General features: G+C 43.1%; 1 protein-coding gene across 1 annotated transcript; it reads right to left on the minus strand.

Moving 5' to 3' along the window:
* Positions 1-1,083: 1,083 nt before the first annotated feature.
* Positions 1,084-1,781, minus strand: CCDC70 (coiled-coil domain containing 70). Its single transcript, XM_030882106.2, has one exon. It carries the CDS (start codon positions 1,645-1,647, stop codon positions 1,084-1,086), a length of 564 nt encoding a protein of 187 aa, XP_030737966.2. The 5' UTR covers positions 1,648-1,781.
* Between the last annotated feature and the right edge of the window lie 13,507 nt (positions 1,782-15,288).

The following is a 15,288-nucleotide window of genomic DNA, read 5'->3' on the forward strand; positions in this document are numbered from 1 at the left end:
GTGAACGTGCTTATCCAATAGTAAGGGATGCACAAAGGCAAGGTAAGCTGCTACGTGAATGACAGTGAGGGCCAGGCCCAAGAAAAGGGGAAGCAGGCGATGTTGGCCTTTACTTTTCTTTCTGCCCACATTCTGGTCCCTTCCATACCAATGCCCATATGGATGGTCTAAGCCCAGAGGAGAAGTTAGGCATGTAAACTGCTGACCACATTAGTGTACATTCATTTAATGTACTACCTGGGGCATTTTAATTTTAAGTGAATGGAATGAGGGAAACACAAAGGAGGGAATTGATAATGCAGAAATACAGGTATGTGAGACCTGCGTGAATGGGAGTATTGGGGCAGGGAGGTCTCCCTGACACCTCCCAGATGGCCCTGCCTGGTCCACAGACTCCATCAGGGAAGGGCAGTGCTCTTGTGGGCGGAGCTCTAGAGCCTTAGCCTAATGGCACGCCCCTTTCTCACGCTACGGAGAATGGGCAGTTGAGAAGTTTGGTGGAAACCTGGATCCGTGAGTGAGTGAGTTGGGGGGAATGCTGCCTCTGTGTTCTAAATGGCCTGCCAGGTGAGGAACCCACAGATGAATTGTTAACAGCGCTGCAGCCTTTTCTGGGAAGCTGTCAGCCCGCTCCCAGCCTCCAAGACTGCCCAGAGTGGAGGAGAGATGACTGCCCCACAGCTCCGCAGAGGCAGAGATATTTCCGCCCCCGGTCCCTACGTGTCTCTTGCTGGCATTGCCCTCACCCCCATCCCCGTTCTGACTCTTTTCAGGAGAGTCCAGGGTCTCCACTTACACCCACCCACACATGCCGCGCTCACGGGGAGCTGCTCACGCAACCAAGCTCTTTGGGCAGCAGTGCAGCCTGGAGGACGGGAGTACGACCTCTGAGAATCACAAAACCTGAAAAAATGCAGCTGGGCTCCTTACAGAAGTTGGTTTTCCAGACCTCTCCTCAGAACTTTATTAGATCTTTTGAAGCCAGGAGACAAATAAGAGCATATTTTCTTCAGCACATGGGGTCACCCCGGACTCGAGTCCCAATCCAGCAGTGTGGACCCCCCAGCCCTTCGTCTCCTGTGCTCATGACGTTGCAATGCCCCCCTGCCAGCCTCTGCTTCTCCACAGCCTGAGCATCCCCTTCCACCAGAGGGCCTTCTCCTCCTCCAGAAGGGCGCTTTCCTCCTCCCACAGGGCCTTTTCTACCCCCCACAGGGCCTTGTCCTCCTGAAGGAGGTTCCTGTCTCTTTCCCACAAGGCATTGTCCTCCTTCCAGAAGGCCTTATCTTCCTTCCAGAAGATTCGGTACTTTTTCCAAAAGGCTTTCTCTTCTTCCCAGAAAGATTTTTCCATTTCCCAGAAGGCTTTTTCCTCTTTCCAGAAGGTTTTCTCCTCTTCCCAGAAAGGTCTCTCCTCTTCCCAAATGCCCAAGATCTGGCCCCTGAAAGCGCAGATCTTGCCACGGAAATTCCGCATCTCTTCCCTGAAGCCTTCTATCTTCTCACGGAAGTGTCTCATCTCTTCCCGAAACACCTTTTCTTCCTGCAGCTTGTGGATTAGTTTCTTCTGGCGAATGCTGGGTGAGGAGACCACCAGTGAGTGGAAGCAGGCAGGCTCCACCCACTTGCTCACCTTGAAGGGAAACATGGTCTTGGTCAGCCAGGATGCTGGGGTGACTGCGATGGAGGACAGGTCAGCTGGTCCAACCCTGTGGGGGCACCAGAGAGAACATGTCCCTTGAGTATCACATCCCAGAGCAGAAGCCCTGGAGTCTGTGCCATTACTGGGAATGACTTTTTAATCTTACAATTTTTTTTTTACATATGCATGTATCTATTCTTTTTCAAATTCTTTTCCCATTTAGGTTACTATAGAGTATTGAGTTTAGTTCCCTGTGCTATACAGTAGGTCCTTGTTGGTTACGTATTTTACGTATAGCAGTGTGTACATGTCAATCCCAAACTCCCAATCTAACCCTTCCCCTCACCCTTCCCCCCTGGTAACCATAAGTTCGTTCTCTAAGTCTGTGAGTCGGTTTCTGTTTTGTAAATAAGTTCATTTGTATCATTTTGTAAAGATTCCACATGTGAGCAATATCATATGATATTTCTCTTTCTCTGTCTGACTTAACTTCACTTAGAATGATAATCTCTAGGTCCATCCATGTTTCTGCAAATGGCATTATTTCATTCTTTTTTATGGCTGGGTAATATTCCATTGTATATATGTACCACATCTTCTTTATCCATTCCTCTGTCGGTGGACACTTAGGTTGCTTCCATGTCTTGGCTATTGTAAACAGTGCTGCAATGAACATTGGGGTGCATGTATCCTTTTGCACCATGTTTTTCTCTGGATATATGCCCAGAAGTGGGATTGCTGGGTCATACAGTAGCTCTTTTTTTAGTTTTTTAAGGAACCTTCATACTGGTCTCCATAGTGGCTGTATCAATTTACATTTCCACCAACAGTGTAAGAGGGTTCATTATTGGGACACTTTAACCATTGTTCTCTTTGTCCCCTTGGTGGCATTTGTGAGGGACAAGCTGTGGTAGAGAAAGACGCTGGCTGGTCATGGTTTTGCACTGAAGAGGTAGTCAGTACGTTCAAACTCAAGGCTACTGAAAGAATATCAAACAACAAGGACAATGGTTCTCAAACAGAGTGTCAGGACACACACGTGTGACATGATCACTTTAGAGGTGAGTCACAGTTTTGTTTTGCTTTTAAATAAGCAAGTGCCACAGCCCCAAGTGATTTATTTGTGTTACGTCAACCAGAATACATCTGAGGTTTTGGCTTTCTCACTTGGGAATTGTTCATAACCTTCTGATTGGGTGTGCGCACAGCAGGGGGCCACACGTGTGCATATCTTCTGTTATAAGCCATGTGGGAAACAGAAGGTGAGACCCACAGACCTGGAGGAGTCGAGTTTAGTAGAAGAATCTATTTTGGGAACAGAAGTTTAAAACCAAAAGGTGAAAGATGACACTGAATGTTGGCTAGGATGTGGGAAAGAGGAATTCTCACATGGTAGCCAGTAATATTGAACAATAATGAGGACACATTATGACTCAGCTGCTCCACTCCCAGATACATGCCCTGAGGGAACTTCTAAATTGTGTCCAGGTTACGTGTACAGGAATGTTCAAGCAGCTATGTTCACAAGAGCTCAACACTGCAAGCAATCCAATGACTGTCACAATAGAATGGAGTTCAAGTGTGGCGGTCTGTTCATGCAATGGAGAGCATAGCTACGTGCAACAGTGTGGATGAACTTTGTAATATTGAAAGAAAGAATCAGGATCAAAGACTTTGAAAGAAAAAGTTCCAAAACAAGCAAAATTAAACTCTATTGTTTAAGGAAATATACTTAAGTGACAACACGAAAAGACAAGCAAGGAAGTAAGTCCCATTAAGTCAAGATAATAATTACTTAGGAAGTTGAGATTAACATATATACACTACTGTATATAAAACAGATAACTAACAAGGACCTATTGATACTATATAGCACAGGGAACTCTACTCAATACTCTGTAATAATCTATATGGGAAAAGAATCTGAAAAAGAATAGATATATGTGTATGCATAACTGAATCACTTTGCTGTACACCTGAAACTACCACAACATTGTGAGTCAAATATACTCCAATATAAAATAAAAATTTTTTTAAAAAGTAATTACTTGTGTGTGAGGGAGGGAGTGGGGAGGTAGGATCCTGAGGGTTGTAATTGGGTGAGGACATGAGAGGGGCTTCTGAGGGGCCAGTAGTGTCCCTCTTCTTTACTTGGTGGTAGGTGCCTGTATGTTATAATAAAGAAGTGCTAAGCTGTATACAAATGTTCTGTTGCTCCAGTAAATGCATCGCATAGCACAGTAAATAAAGCTAGGGGGAAGGGAGGGAGGGGGGGGGGGGAGGGAGGAGGGAGGGAGGGAGGGAGGGAGGGAGGGAGGGGGGAGGGGGGAGGGAGGGGGAGGGAGGGGGAGGAGGGAGGGAGGGGGAGGGAGGGGGAGGGGGGAGGGAGGGGGAGGGAGGGAGGGAGGAAGAAGGGGGAGGGAGGGAGGGAGGAGGGAGAGAGGGAGGGGGGAGGGAGGAGGGGGGAGGGAGGGAGGGGGGAGGGAGGGGGGAGGGAGGGAGGGACAAAGAAGGAAAGAAAGAAAGGAAGAAGGGGGGAGGGAGGGAGGGACAAAGAAGGAAAGAAAGAAAGGAAAGGAAAGGCAGAAAGAAAGAAAGAAGAGAAGGAAAGAAGGAGAGAGAGGGAGGGAGGATCTCCACACATTGCCGTTATCTGAGGTATCAGATCTCAGAACTATCCCCAAAATTCTGGTAACCAAGATGGGTTGAGAGATGAGAAAAAGGACTGGACACGGGACAGCAGTCGGAGTGCAGGGGAGACAACGGGTGTGTACACAAGGCAAGGGCATTGATTTCCATGTTGAGCTGTTTTGGAAGCAGGTGCCAGGGTCTGGCCTCACTCCGTGGGCCTCGATGAGCACCACACCCTAGAGCACCGTGAGTCCCTTCAGGCGATTTCCAGGTTTCCTCCTTGTTTTTCTACTTTCTGACTTGGGAACAGGCAGTAGGGGAGAAGGAAGGACACATAGCTGGCATGTGCGTGGCTGTGTGTGTGTGTGTTTGTGTGTGTCTAAGAGATGTTTGTATCAAGCACTGGACTGAGTGATAGTAAAAGCATTTAGCAACTTGGTCACTAATTTCAAATGAAACCTCCCCTCCTCATACAACCCTCCAACTGAAGGAAAATATACAGACACCCACGCTAAGAAGCAAATTTAAAAACACTGAACGCTATCACTAAAGAAAATTCCAACAAACAAAATACAAGGTTTACAGAAGTTCCCTTTCCTGTGTGAGACCTGTTTGTCCCCAGTGTGTCCCCTGCACAATAAGGAAACATTTGTGCAGGCTTCTGACTTTCTTCTACGTGTTTCCTGGACATATGCCCGTGCCGAAAGTGATCACCTTCCAAATTACACTAGAGCTTTATTTCTTACTCCATAAGCAATGTTTGCACTAACTAGACAACTTGCTGAAACAGTTTAATAAATTCCTCTCTCCTTTTTACCACAGATACCAACTATCACCCAGTTCTACATTTCACCCCATCCACGTTACCCCAGCCATTATTTTCTGGCCCTTTGTGGCTTCACACTTTCTGCAGGTCTAACACCAGTCGTTGCTTTTAGTGGCCTTTCCTTTTAGGGCTGCTCTCCACAAAGAAACAGAGTGTGTCTGCCTTTATGAAGAGGAGACAGCTGCAAAGATGAGTGAATTCAATTCAAGGTCGCTGGCCCAGTCCACGGAGTCCCTTGAGAATAGAACTACAGACTGTAAGTCAGTGAGCACTCAGGGTTCACGGTACACAATTTTCCCCCTGAATCGAGCTCCCCACTTGAGCAGCAGCAGGAGAGATCTGCTTATGGCACTCGTTGAATAAACGTATTATAGAAAGACTCATATCGTAAGTCAAGTATTCAGGGACACCCCTTGTTCTCAGAGAACCTGGGTTCCTACTCGCGGAGAAAACAGGTCCATGAGCTGAAACTCGCAGCTCACCCTCTTGGCATCCACAGCCATCTTTAATGTCCTCCTCTGGGCTCCCAGGCAAGGCCAGGCCTTCCCCCCATCTCCTGCTGACTGTACAGTGACCTTGTTTCGTCAGTGATCCCTCACTCATGGGCCATCCACATCTCGCCCTCTGCTCATCCTGACATCTCAGCACAAAAACGTGCTCAAGCCTGTCTCATTTTAAAACCAACCAACCAACCCAAAACAGAATCCTCTGACTCCCTCTACCTATGGCTAGCCCTCTCCTCCTTAGTCTTCTTAGGGGCTTCCCTGGTGGTCCAGTGGTTAGGGCTCCATGCTGCCCCTGCAGGGGGCACGGGTTTAATCCCTGGTCCGGGAACTAAGATCCCACATGCTGCGCCTTGTGGTTAAAAAAAAAAAAAAAAAGGAAAAAGTAAATAGTCTTCTTAAAAGAGCAGTTGGCGATCACTATCCCCATTCATGTGTTGCATCCGCACCCTTGTCCTACAGCGGTCTTCTGTCCCCTAACTCCACTGACACTGTACCTCTCAAGATCACCACTCGCCGCTAGTTGTTTAGTCCTTATCCCTCTTGACGTCTATAAGGCCAGGCCATTCTGTTCTCCTCCTACTTCCCTTTTGGTTCTAGTCTCTTTGTGGACTCCTTTTCCCAACGGAGTATACTTTATGCATTTAAAGCAGAACCTACCTCACAGGGCTCTTGTGGGGAATAAATTGGTATGTTGAGTGCCTAGCACAGTGCCTGGCACACAGCAAGTGCTCAATAAATAGGAAATAAGAATAACTATAATTACTATTTTGTGTCATTTTCAGTCTTCTTAGAATGGCATGCTGGGATAATCATGACTTGCCCCTACAAATTTTAGCCTTACCTTTCAGCCATCTCCCCTGACACCTAGGCTCTGGCCACCTGGAATTCCTCAAATGTGCCGAGTTTTCCCCGCTTCCATTCTATGCTATTCTCTCTCACTGGATGTCTGGCCTAAGCCCACTTCACTTTGTCCAGCTAACTAACACTTCAAGACTCAGATAAGGAGTCCGCTCTCCTAGGCAGCTTCTTCTGAAACTCTCCCACCAAGTTCAGACTGAGCATACACCCCTCCTGTCCCGCTAGGAACACTTCATCCCCCATCTCTATGTCCAGCATGTAGCACAATGTCTGGTACATAATAGATGTTCAGTAAATGTCCATTGACTGAATGGCAGTTTTCTGGGTTAGAATGCTGGAAAAAAATTTATCTCCGAAGTTTTTATCATTCCACTTAAATTATCTTTGAGAAAGAGATAAAATAAGTACAATATCAAATACATTGATGCCTATTTAGATATAAAGTACAATATAAAACTGTAAACATGTGTCTATATAGATATAAAAACATGAGTCAAAGACGCATGCCTAACCTTCAATCTTATAATTCAAGGCTAGGAACTTATTTTTAAAGGAAATGTTATATATCAAGCTATGTTTACAGCCAATCCTCTCCGATCTAAAGCCAACAGTTACTTACTGCTTAGCTATATTTCCCAACTGGGCAAGTCCTGTAGCCCTCAGAGGACCAGCAGTCATTGTCACATCAGATCCCTAGTGATGTCGCTTTCATAGGCTCCCTTAACACTGTTTGCAAAGAGCCCTCTCAGTCCTGAGTCACAGGGTGGAGAGGGCCAAGATGGGGAACCAAATGAGAGACTCTAAAAGGTTGAGGGAGAACATGAAAGGTTGGAAAGACTTCATCTTCCATCTTTGACTTCACCAATAGGCTGTTGATGACTCGCAAATGATCGTTACTTCACATTCTACCTGGACTGTGTCCAGGAGCAGGCTTCCGGGGAATCATGTTGCAGTGTGGCGGGGAGGGGTTGTATGTGATGAATCATTTCTCTTGCTGCTTTCAAGATTCCCTCTTTGTCTCTGTCTTTTGCCAGTTTGACTATGGTGTGTCTAAATGTGGACCTCTTTGAGTTTATACTACTTAGAGTTCGTTGAGCTTCTTACATGTACAGATTTGATGCAGATTTTCCTCACATTTGAGAAGTTTATTTATTCATATATTCTTTCTTCCTCTTTCATTCTCTCCTCTCCTCCTAGGATTCCTATTATATTTATGTTAGTAGCTTGATGGTGCCCCACAGGTCTCTGAGGCTCTGTTCAGTTTTCTTCATTCTTTTGCCTTTCTATTGCTTAGACTGGATAATCTTAATTGACCTGTCTTCAAGTTCACTGATTTTTTTCTTCTGCCAGCTCATATCTGCTGTGAGCCCCTCTATTTTTTTATTTTCAAGGTGAGAATTTCTATTTGGCTCTTTTTTAAAAATAATTTCTATCTCTTTATTGATATTCTCTATTTGGTCATACATCATTCTCATTCTTTCCTTTAATTCTTTAAGCAAGGTTTCTTTTAGTCCTTTGATCGTGTTTATAACAGCTAGTTGGTCTAGTAAGTCAACATTTGTAGTTCCTCAGAGACAGTTTTTAACCAAAAAGAAAATAACTCAGAATCATAGTTTCTATTGCCTGCCTTCTCCCCCGATTGTGAGCCATTCTTTTTTGCTTCTTTGCATGTCATATAACTTTATGTTAAAAGTGAACATTTAAAATAATATAATCTTAAATAATACATTACAAACAATATAATGTGATAATTCTCGAAATGAGGTTTCCCCCTCCTCAGGCTTGTTGTTGTTTTGTTATTATCACTATTTGTTTGTTCAGTGACTTTCCCGGACAAATTCTGCACAGTCTGTATTTTCTGTTGTGTGTGGCCACTGAAGTCTGCTTCATTAGCTTAGTGGTCAGCTAATGATTGAACTAAGAGCTCTCCTTGAACTGATTAGTCTCCCTTCCTTTGCTGAGGGTCTGTGTGGTGTGTGTGTGTGGACATGCCTTCAATGCTCAGGCAGACAGTTTACAATTCTGCCTGAGCCTTCACTTCCTACTTGTGCAGGGCCTCAAGGTCAGCCTGAAGTGAGGAATGACAGCCTCCTCAGGTCTTTTTGGGGCATGTGGACACTCACACGCATGTGACCTTCCAGATTCCCAGAAATATGTTAGAACTTTTAAAAGCTTCCATCTTACTCCCCAGTTATTCTTAAATTATTGGTCAGCCTCTTATTAGCCCCAGCTGGTAACACAGCCTCAGACAGCTGTGATATTAAACAATTACACTCATTTTTTTGACAAATGCCCTGAGGCTAGGGCTGTTTGCGTAAACTAAGCATTAAGTTAGGTCAAATAAAGACAAGATTTGTGGGTGGAGCTTTTCAGTGAACTGCCCAAACCAGTCAACTGTTAACAGTTCTTTGGAGATGAAGATTTAGGGGGGCTCTAAACCCATCCTGTGCCCTTACTTAGTCATTCTAAGATTCCTAATTTATTGTTTTTTAAGCATTCTTCTTTTTTAAAAAAATATTTATTTATTTCTTTTTGGCTGCGTTGGGTCTTCGTTGCTGCGCGTGGGCTTTCTCTAGTGGTGTCGACGGGTTTCTCATTGCAGTGGCTTCTCTTGTTGCGGAGCACGGGCTCTAGGCGCGTGGGCTTCAGTAGTTGTGGCACGTGGGCTCAGTAGTTGTGGCTTGTAGGCTCTAGAGCGCAGACTCAGTTGTGGTACGCGGGCTTCGTTGCTCTGCGGCATGTGGGATCTTCCTGGACCAGGGCTCGAATCCATGTCCCCTGCATTGGCAGGCGGATTCCTAACCACTGGGCCACCAGGGAAGCCCCGTTCTTCTTTTCTAATGCAGAAGATTGATCTAATAATGGAGGCGGCAGACAGTCTGAGACATGAGTAGTATTGTAGCTGGGGAATCAGAGAGGAATAGATGCTACAAGGAGTGTTTCAAAGAGAGACTCAACAGGTGATCAGGTGGTTGCATGGGAGGAAGGTAGAGGAAGCAAGGACAGGGCTAAGGTACCTGGTCTCAGTGCCTAGAACTGTGCACCAATTAGAAATTTGAAGTTGAAATAGAGTTGATTTAGATGAGTTGGTAGAGTATTCTTACATAAAACCTTGGGATCCTCAGTGTTTGCTTGTGATTCGTGTTTGCTACTCCAAGTAAATCTTAAAGTCTCTGGAGGAGATAGTAAGATAGTTAATAGGTAATAGTAAGGAAATAGTAAGGAAAGAGTATTAGATAGTAATAGATAGGCAATAGTAAGGAAAGAGTAAGGAAAGAGTAAGGAAAGAGTATTAGATAGTAATAGACAGGTAATAGTAAGGAAATAGTAAGCGATTACTATTGCTAAATGTGAACGGGCACTAAAAATAAATGAACTTCAGCATCAGTGAGCTCACATAATCGAAAAGGACAAGCTTCCCTCTCCCATACTTTGCACCAAATCAACAGCTCCTTTTTACTCAAGATAAGAGTTTAGCTTAAATTTTGTTCAGTACTCTTATTTTTAAAAATGGTGTCATCATTCTTGTTAGTCTTCAAAGCAATACATGTTCATGATAAAAAAAAATTAGAAAATAGAACAGAGATGAAGAAGAAAATTAAAATTAGCCATAATCCCAATACTCAGAGGTAAGTACTGTAAACACTTTGACGTATAGTCTTCCAATCTTTTTCCTGCACTTGCAGTTAGGTATATTCTAAACAGTTGGTTTTATACTGTGCATACTGTTTTGTGTCTTGCCTTTTCATGTAATAATATGTCATAAAACTTCCCCGTTTCTTTAAATATTTCTGAGAACGTGATTTTCTATAACTGCAAGAGTACACTTTCCCCTACTTCTGGAAATTGATTTATTCCATTAGGAATATAGATTATGTTCCTGGAAGAGTAGGTCAAATTGGAAAATTGCTCACAAATGAAGGCAATGGCAACATAATTCATCATCACTGCTATGGCCTCAGTCTCCGTGTTGAAAATAGAGAATTCTTTCTGGCAGCACTAGTCACAGAAAGGGACCATTCCTGGGAAGCTGGCTCTGTGAAGACAGACTTTGTTGTGTTCCTGCTATATCCACCATGCTCATTTTACAAAGAGCTTCTGAAATCAAGCAGAAAAAGACTAATAACCCAATAGATAAATGGCCAAAGGATATGAATACATTGATTGCAGACAAATGCAAATGACTCTTTAACATATGAAAAAATTTCCAGCATCAATTATAGGGAAGTGCAGTTGAAAATAAATATTGCATTTCTCTTCTATCAGATTGGCAAAAATGCAGAAGTTTGACAATACCCTCTGTTAGCAAAACTGTGAGAAAATAGGCTCCCTTATACAGTGCTGGTAGGAATGCAAAATGTTACAAACCCTATAGCGGTGCATTTGCCAGTACTAGTGAAATTGTAGATGCATTTACCTGTTGACTCAGCAATTCCATTTCTAGACGTCTATCCCACGGGTACGCTTATACAAGTACAAAGGGATACTTGCAGAAGGTTATTCAACTAACTGGAGTATTGTTTGAAACTGCAAAAGATTGGAAAGAATCCAATTTTCCAGCAATAGGGAACAACTTAAGTAAACTATGGCATGTCCGCACGGCAGAGTACTATGCAGCTGTAAAAAACTGAGCAAAAGCTTCAATGGCTGATATGAAGAAACCTCCAATATATACGAAGTGAAACAAACAGCAAGGTCTAGGATACTGCTACATATTGTGTAAGAAAGAAAATAAGAATATATACCTAGGTATTTGTTTACATTTTCACAAAGAAATACTTGAAGAAAAACACCAAATTAATAAAAACAGTTATTTATGAGGGAAACAATAGAGGAAGCGGGGTAGAAGCAAGACCCCTTTGTGAATACCTTTCTAGAAGGTTTTGGTCTTTGAATAACTCTGAAAACAATTCTTAAAATTGGAAACAAACACGTGAGCATAATCATACATCTAATAGTACTGTACCCACACAGAGGAGGAAGGAGTTATTTCAACTGACTTTAGGGCACAGTGTTTTGACTCTGCCTCCTTAGTGGATGTAATTGAAGGATAAAAAAACTACAAAGAAATCTGGAATCTCACCTTGGTCATTTTATTTTTTTAGTAGTGTTCGTATTGTTATTTTGAAACTTCCTATTGTATCACAAAGCATACAAGTAATTGTATTAATAAGATTAGGAAACAAGATTTTCAGTGTAAAAGAAAAGGGATACAATTATAACATCAAGTAAGTTATATAAAATACTATATAGTATTAAATTTAAATTAAAAAATTCTAATGAACTCATGACTTTAAAAAATATGCATGTATACTTCTGCTTATTGTGATGGGCTAATAGCAACAATATCCCAGGAGCCATGAATATCGCCCTTGTGCACAGATCTTAGCCGCTAATACCATCCCCTACCTGGGCTCCACTGATAAATGACTGTTTCTGGGCATAGGAAAAGGAAGGTACAAAGTGAACCTGAGACATGTTTTTCCAGAAATCAAGGAAGTTTTCTTGTCATGTCAAAAGGAGCCAACTTGAGTAGGCTGCCACTGACCAAACTGTGAGAATTTGACCATCAAAAAGAATAATGTTTGTGGTTAATTGAAATCTATTCAATCTCTAAAATCCATGAATCTACAATGATACTAATAATTTAAAAAGAGAAAACTCACTTGTCACCATTTAAAGTGCAATTAAGGCTATTAACTTCTCTGAAAATTTGAAAATTAAAGGAATATTTGAAAATTAAAGGACAGTTGAAAGAATGAACAACGTATGCCGCCTTTCATTTAGAAACTGTAGACCATGCTATCAAACAGCCCCTGTTGATGTGGGAAAGCTTTGCAGAAGAACCTTGGCTGATATATGTAGAAGAAGTGACAGAATCAGAAAGAAACCACTATTTCACATACCTAATGATATTTTTGGCATTTTCATTCATCGTTTTTAAAACCACTAGACGAATGATTGATGGGGAAACTAGACATTTGTATTGCCCCAAATAGCACCACAGATTCTATGTCTAAGTGAAATATACCATTGTATGGTGGAGGGATCAGTCTATCATCTTTATCTAGAGGTTAACTTAACACCACAAAGTGTGGGTCGACCATCTATCACGTGCCTCTTGGTGTAATGCAGTGTGACTGTCTTATATATGTAAGATTCTCCAGAAGCAGAGCCTGAGGTCTATTGGGGGAGGGTTCTTGGGAGAAGGAGAACGAGGGAAGCAAGAAAGGACAGGGGCAAAACTGTGTAGGAATGTGTCTCCGTTGGAGAATAGCAACAGCCTGATCCACTGGGTAGCTGGGGAGCGTGAACTGTTCCACTGAGTTGATCCCACCTTGAAGTCCGTGCCAATACCTGCAGGCTTCCCCTGGGCATCCCATGCCACCGTTTCTACGGCCACAACCACATGATGTTGCTAAGAGGGCACCATGTGACGTCCTAGAATATAACCTTCATGAAGGTGGGTGTTACAGGATGTGTTGTGTGCCCCCAAATTTCGTATGGTGAAGTCCTAACCCCTCAGAATGTAACTGTATTTGGAGATTGTGTCTTTAAAGAGGTAAGTTTAAAAGTTAAAAGGAGGTCACTAGGGTGGGCCCTAATCCAATACAACTGGTGTCCTTACAAGAAGAGGAAATTAGGACACAGAGAGGAAAGATCACATGAAGACACAGGTAGGAGAAGCTGGACATCTACAAGCCAAGGAGAGAGATCTCAGAAGAAACCAACGCTGACAACACCTTGATCTTGGACTCCAAGCCTCCAGGACAGTGAGAAAAATAAATTTCTGTTGTTTAAGCTCCCCGATGTGGTACTCTGTTATGGCTGCTCCCGCAAACTAATACAGTAGGGATTTCTGTTTTGTTTACTGCTTCATTCCAGCACTTAGAACAGTGTCTGGCATGTAGTAAACACAGTTACCGAATGAATGAATGTTCTACTCCTAGAGTTTTAAATCAAAGCAGGAGAAAAGGTCTGTACTTGCAGATTTTCTCTCTGTATAACTGTGGTTTCTATTCTTTCGCTCCTCTCCATCATATTGTTTATCCCAGGGGAGGTTTTGCTCTTACCTGCCCCTCCCATCTTCTTCCAGTGGAAGAAAGACTTCCTCACTGGCCTATCCTCTTGAGGCTCTGTGTACATCACACTTTCTTCTGTGCATCCCACATTCTCCTCTAACACTGTGACCTCGCCAGTGCCCCATCAGGAAGCAGACTCTGTCTCCTCCCCTTGAACCTGGGTGGATCTTTGGATGGCTTCAACCAGCAAGCCGCAGAGAAAGCGGTGCCATGTGACTGCTGAGCTGTCATGTGCTGGAGCCCTTGCTGCCAGGGAGCCAATGGTCTTGAACATTTTTCCCCAGCTCCACGCCCAGTGGAGCCACGTCAGTAGCCTGAAGACGGCCATGGTGAGATTATTTAATTGCAGAAGCCAGCAAATGCTACAATCACAATCATACTCACACCGAGCTGGTTGTTAAACATTTACCAGCAAACCACCATTTCTGAGGCTAAATCATAAGTGGTGCAGCTTCCTTGGGTTCTCCTTCTCTCAGTACATGTGCTCTTAAATCCTTGTCTCCATGCTGTGAAGAAGCCCAGGGCCCTGTGTGGTGTTCTGGCTGACAGCTGAGGTCCCAGCTCCAGCGAGCATCAGTCACCACGAGCCACGTGAATGAGGAAGCTTACTGATGACCACAGCGCCAGCCACCATCTGTCTGTCTGCTGTGCCCAGTCAGCCCCCAAATAGAATAATAATAAATGATCATTGTTGTTTTACGCCACTTGGGGCAGTTGTGCAATTATAGAGAATCTGAACAATGATACTTGCACTGCTCTTCACAAGACGTCATAAGTTAAGAGGAATGAAAATGCATCAGTTTCACACTGAAAAAAATATCTGTTTTACATGATAAATCTTCATGCTCAGAGTAAGAGTCACTCATTCACTCATTTATTCAACAAATATTTACTGAGTGCTAATTAAGGGGCAAACCCTGCACTCACTCTGTGTTAAGGGTGGAGGAGCCCCAGTATGCAAATGGAGACAAAGTGGAAACAACCAGATACAAGTGTAGTGTGAAAGGCACTGCATTAGAAGTGTGTGTAGGGTCCACTGGGGAGGCACAAAGGAGAAAGGGGCCAACTCTTTTTTTAAAAAATTGTGTTGAAGTATAGAGTTGATTTACAATGTTGTGTTAATTAATTTCTGCTGTACAGAAAAGTGAATCAGTTATACATATATACATTCTTTTTCATATTCTTTTCCATTGTGGTTTATCACAGGATATTGAATATAGTTCCCTGTGCTATACAGTAGGACCTTGTTTATCCGTCCTATATATAATAGTTTGCATCTGCTAATCCCAAACTCCCAATCCTTCCCTCCCTCATCCCCTCTCCCCCTTGGCAACCCCAAGTCTGTTCTCTATGTCTGTGAGTCTGTTTCTATTTTGTAGATATATTCATTTGTGTCGTATTTTAGATTCCACTCATAAGTGATATCACATGATATTTGTCTTTCTCTGTGTGGTTTACTTCATTTAGTATGATAATCTCCAGGTCCATCCATTTTGCTGCAAATGGCATTATTTCATTCTTTTTTTATGGCTGAGTAGTATTCCACTGTATATATGTACCACATCTTCTTTATCCATTCATCTCTCGATGGACATTTCGGTTGTTTCCATGTCTTGGCTATTATAAATAGTGCTGCAGTGAACATTGGGATGCATGTATCTTTTCGAATTACAGTTTTGTCCAGATATATGCCTAGGAGTGAGACTGCTGGATCATATGGTAACTCTTATTTTTTTGTTCTTTG

The sequence above is a fragment of the Globicephala melas genome, chromosome 18 (genome assembly GCF_963455315.2).
Source record: "Globicephala melas chromosome 18, mGloMel1.2, whole genome shotgun sequence".
In the NCBI taxonomy this organism is placed as follows: domain Eukaryota; kingdom Metazoa; phylum Chordata; class Mammalia; order Artiodactyla; family Delphinidae; genus Globicephala; species Globicephala melas.

Coding starts and splice junctions, on each gene's coding strand:
- CCDC70 (XM_030882106.2), bottom strand. CDS start 1,647: ATGTTTCCCTTCAAGGTGAGCAAGTGGGTGGAGCCTGCCTGCTTCCAC.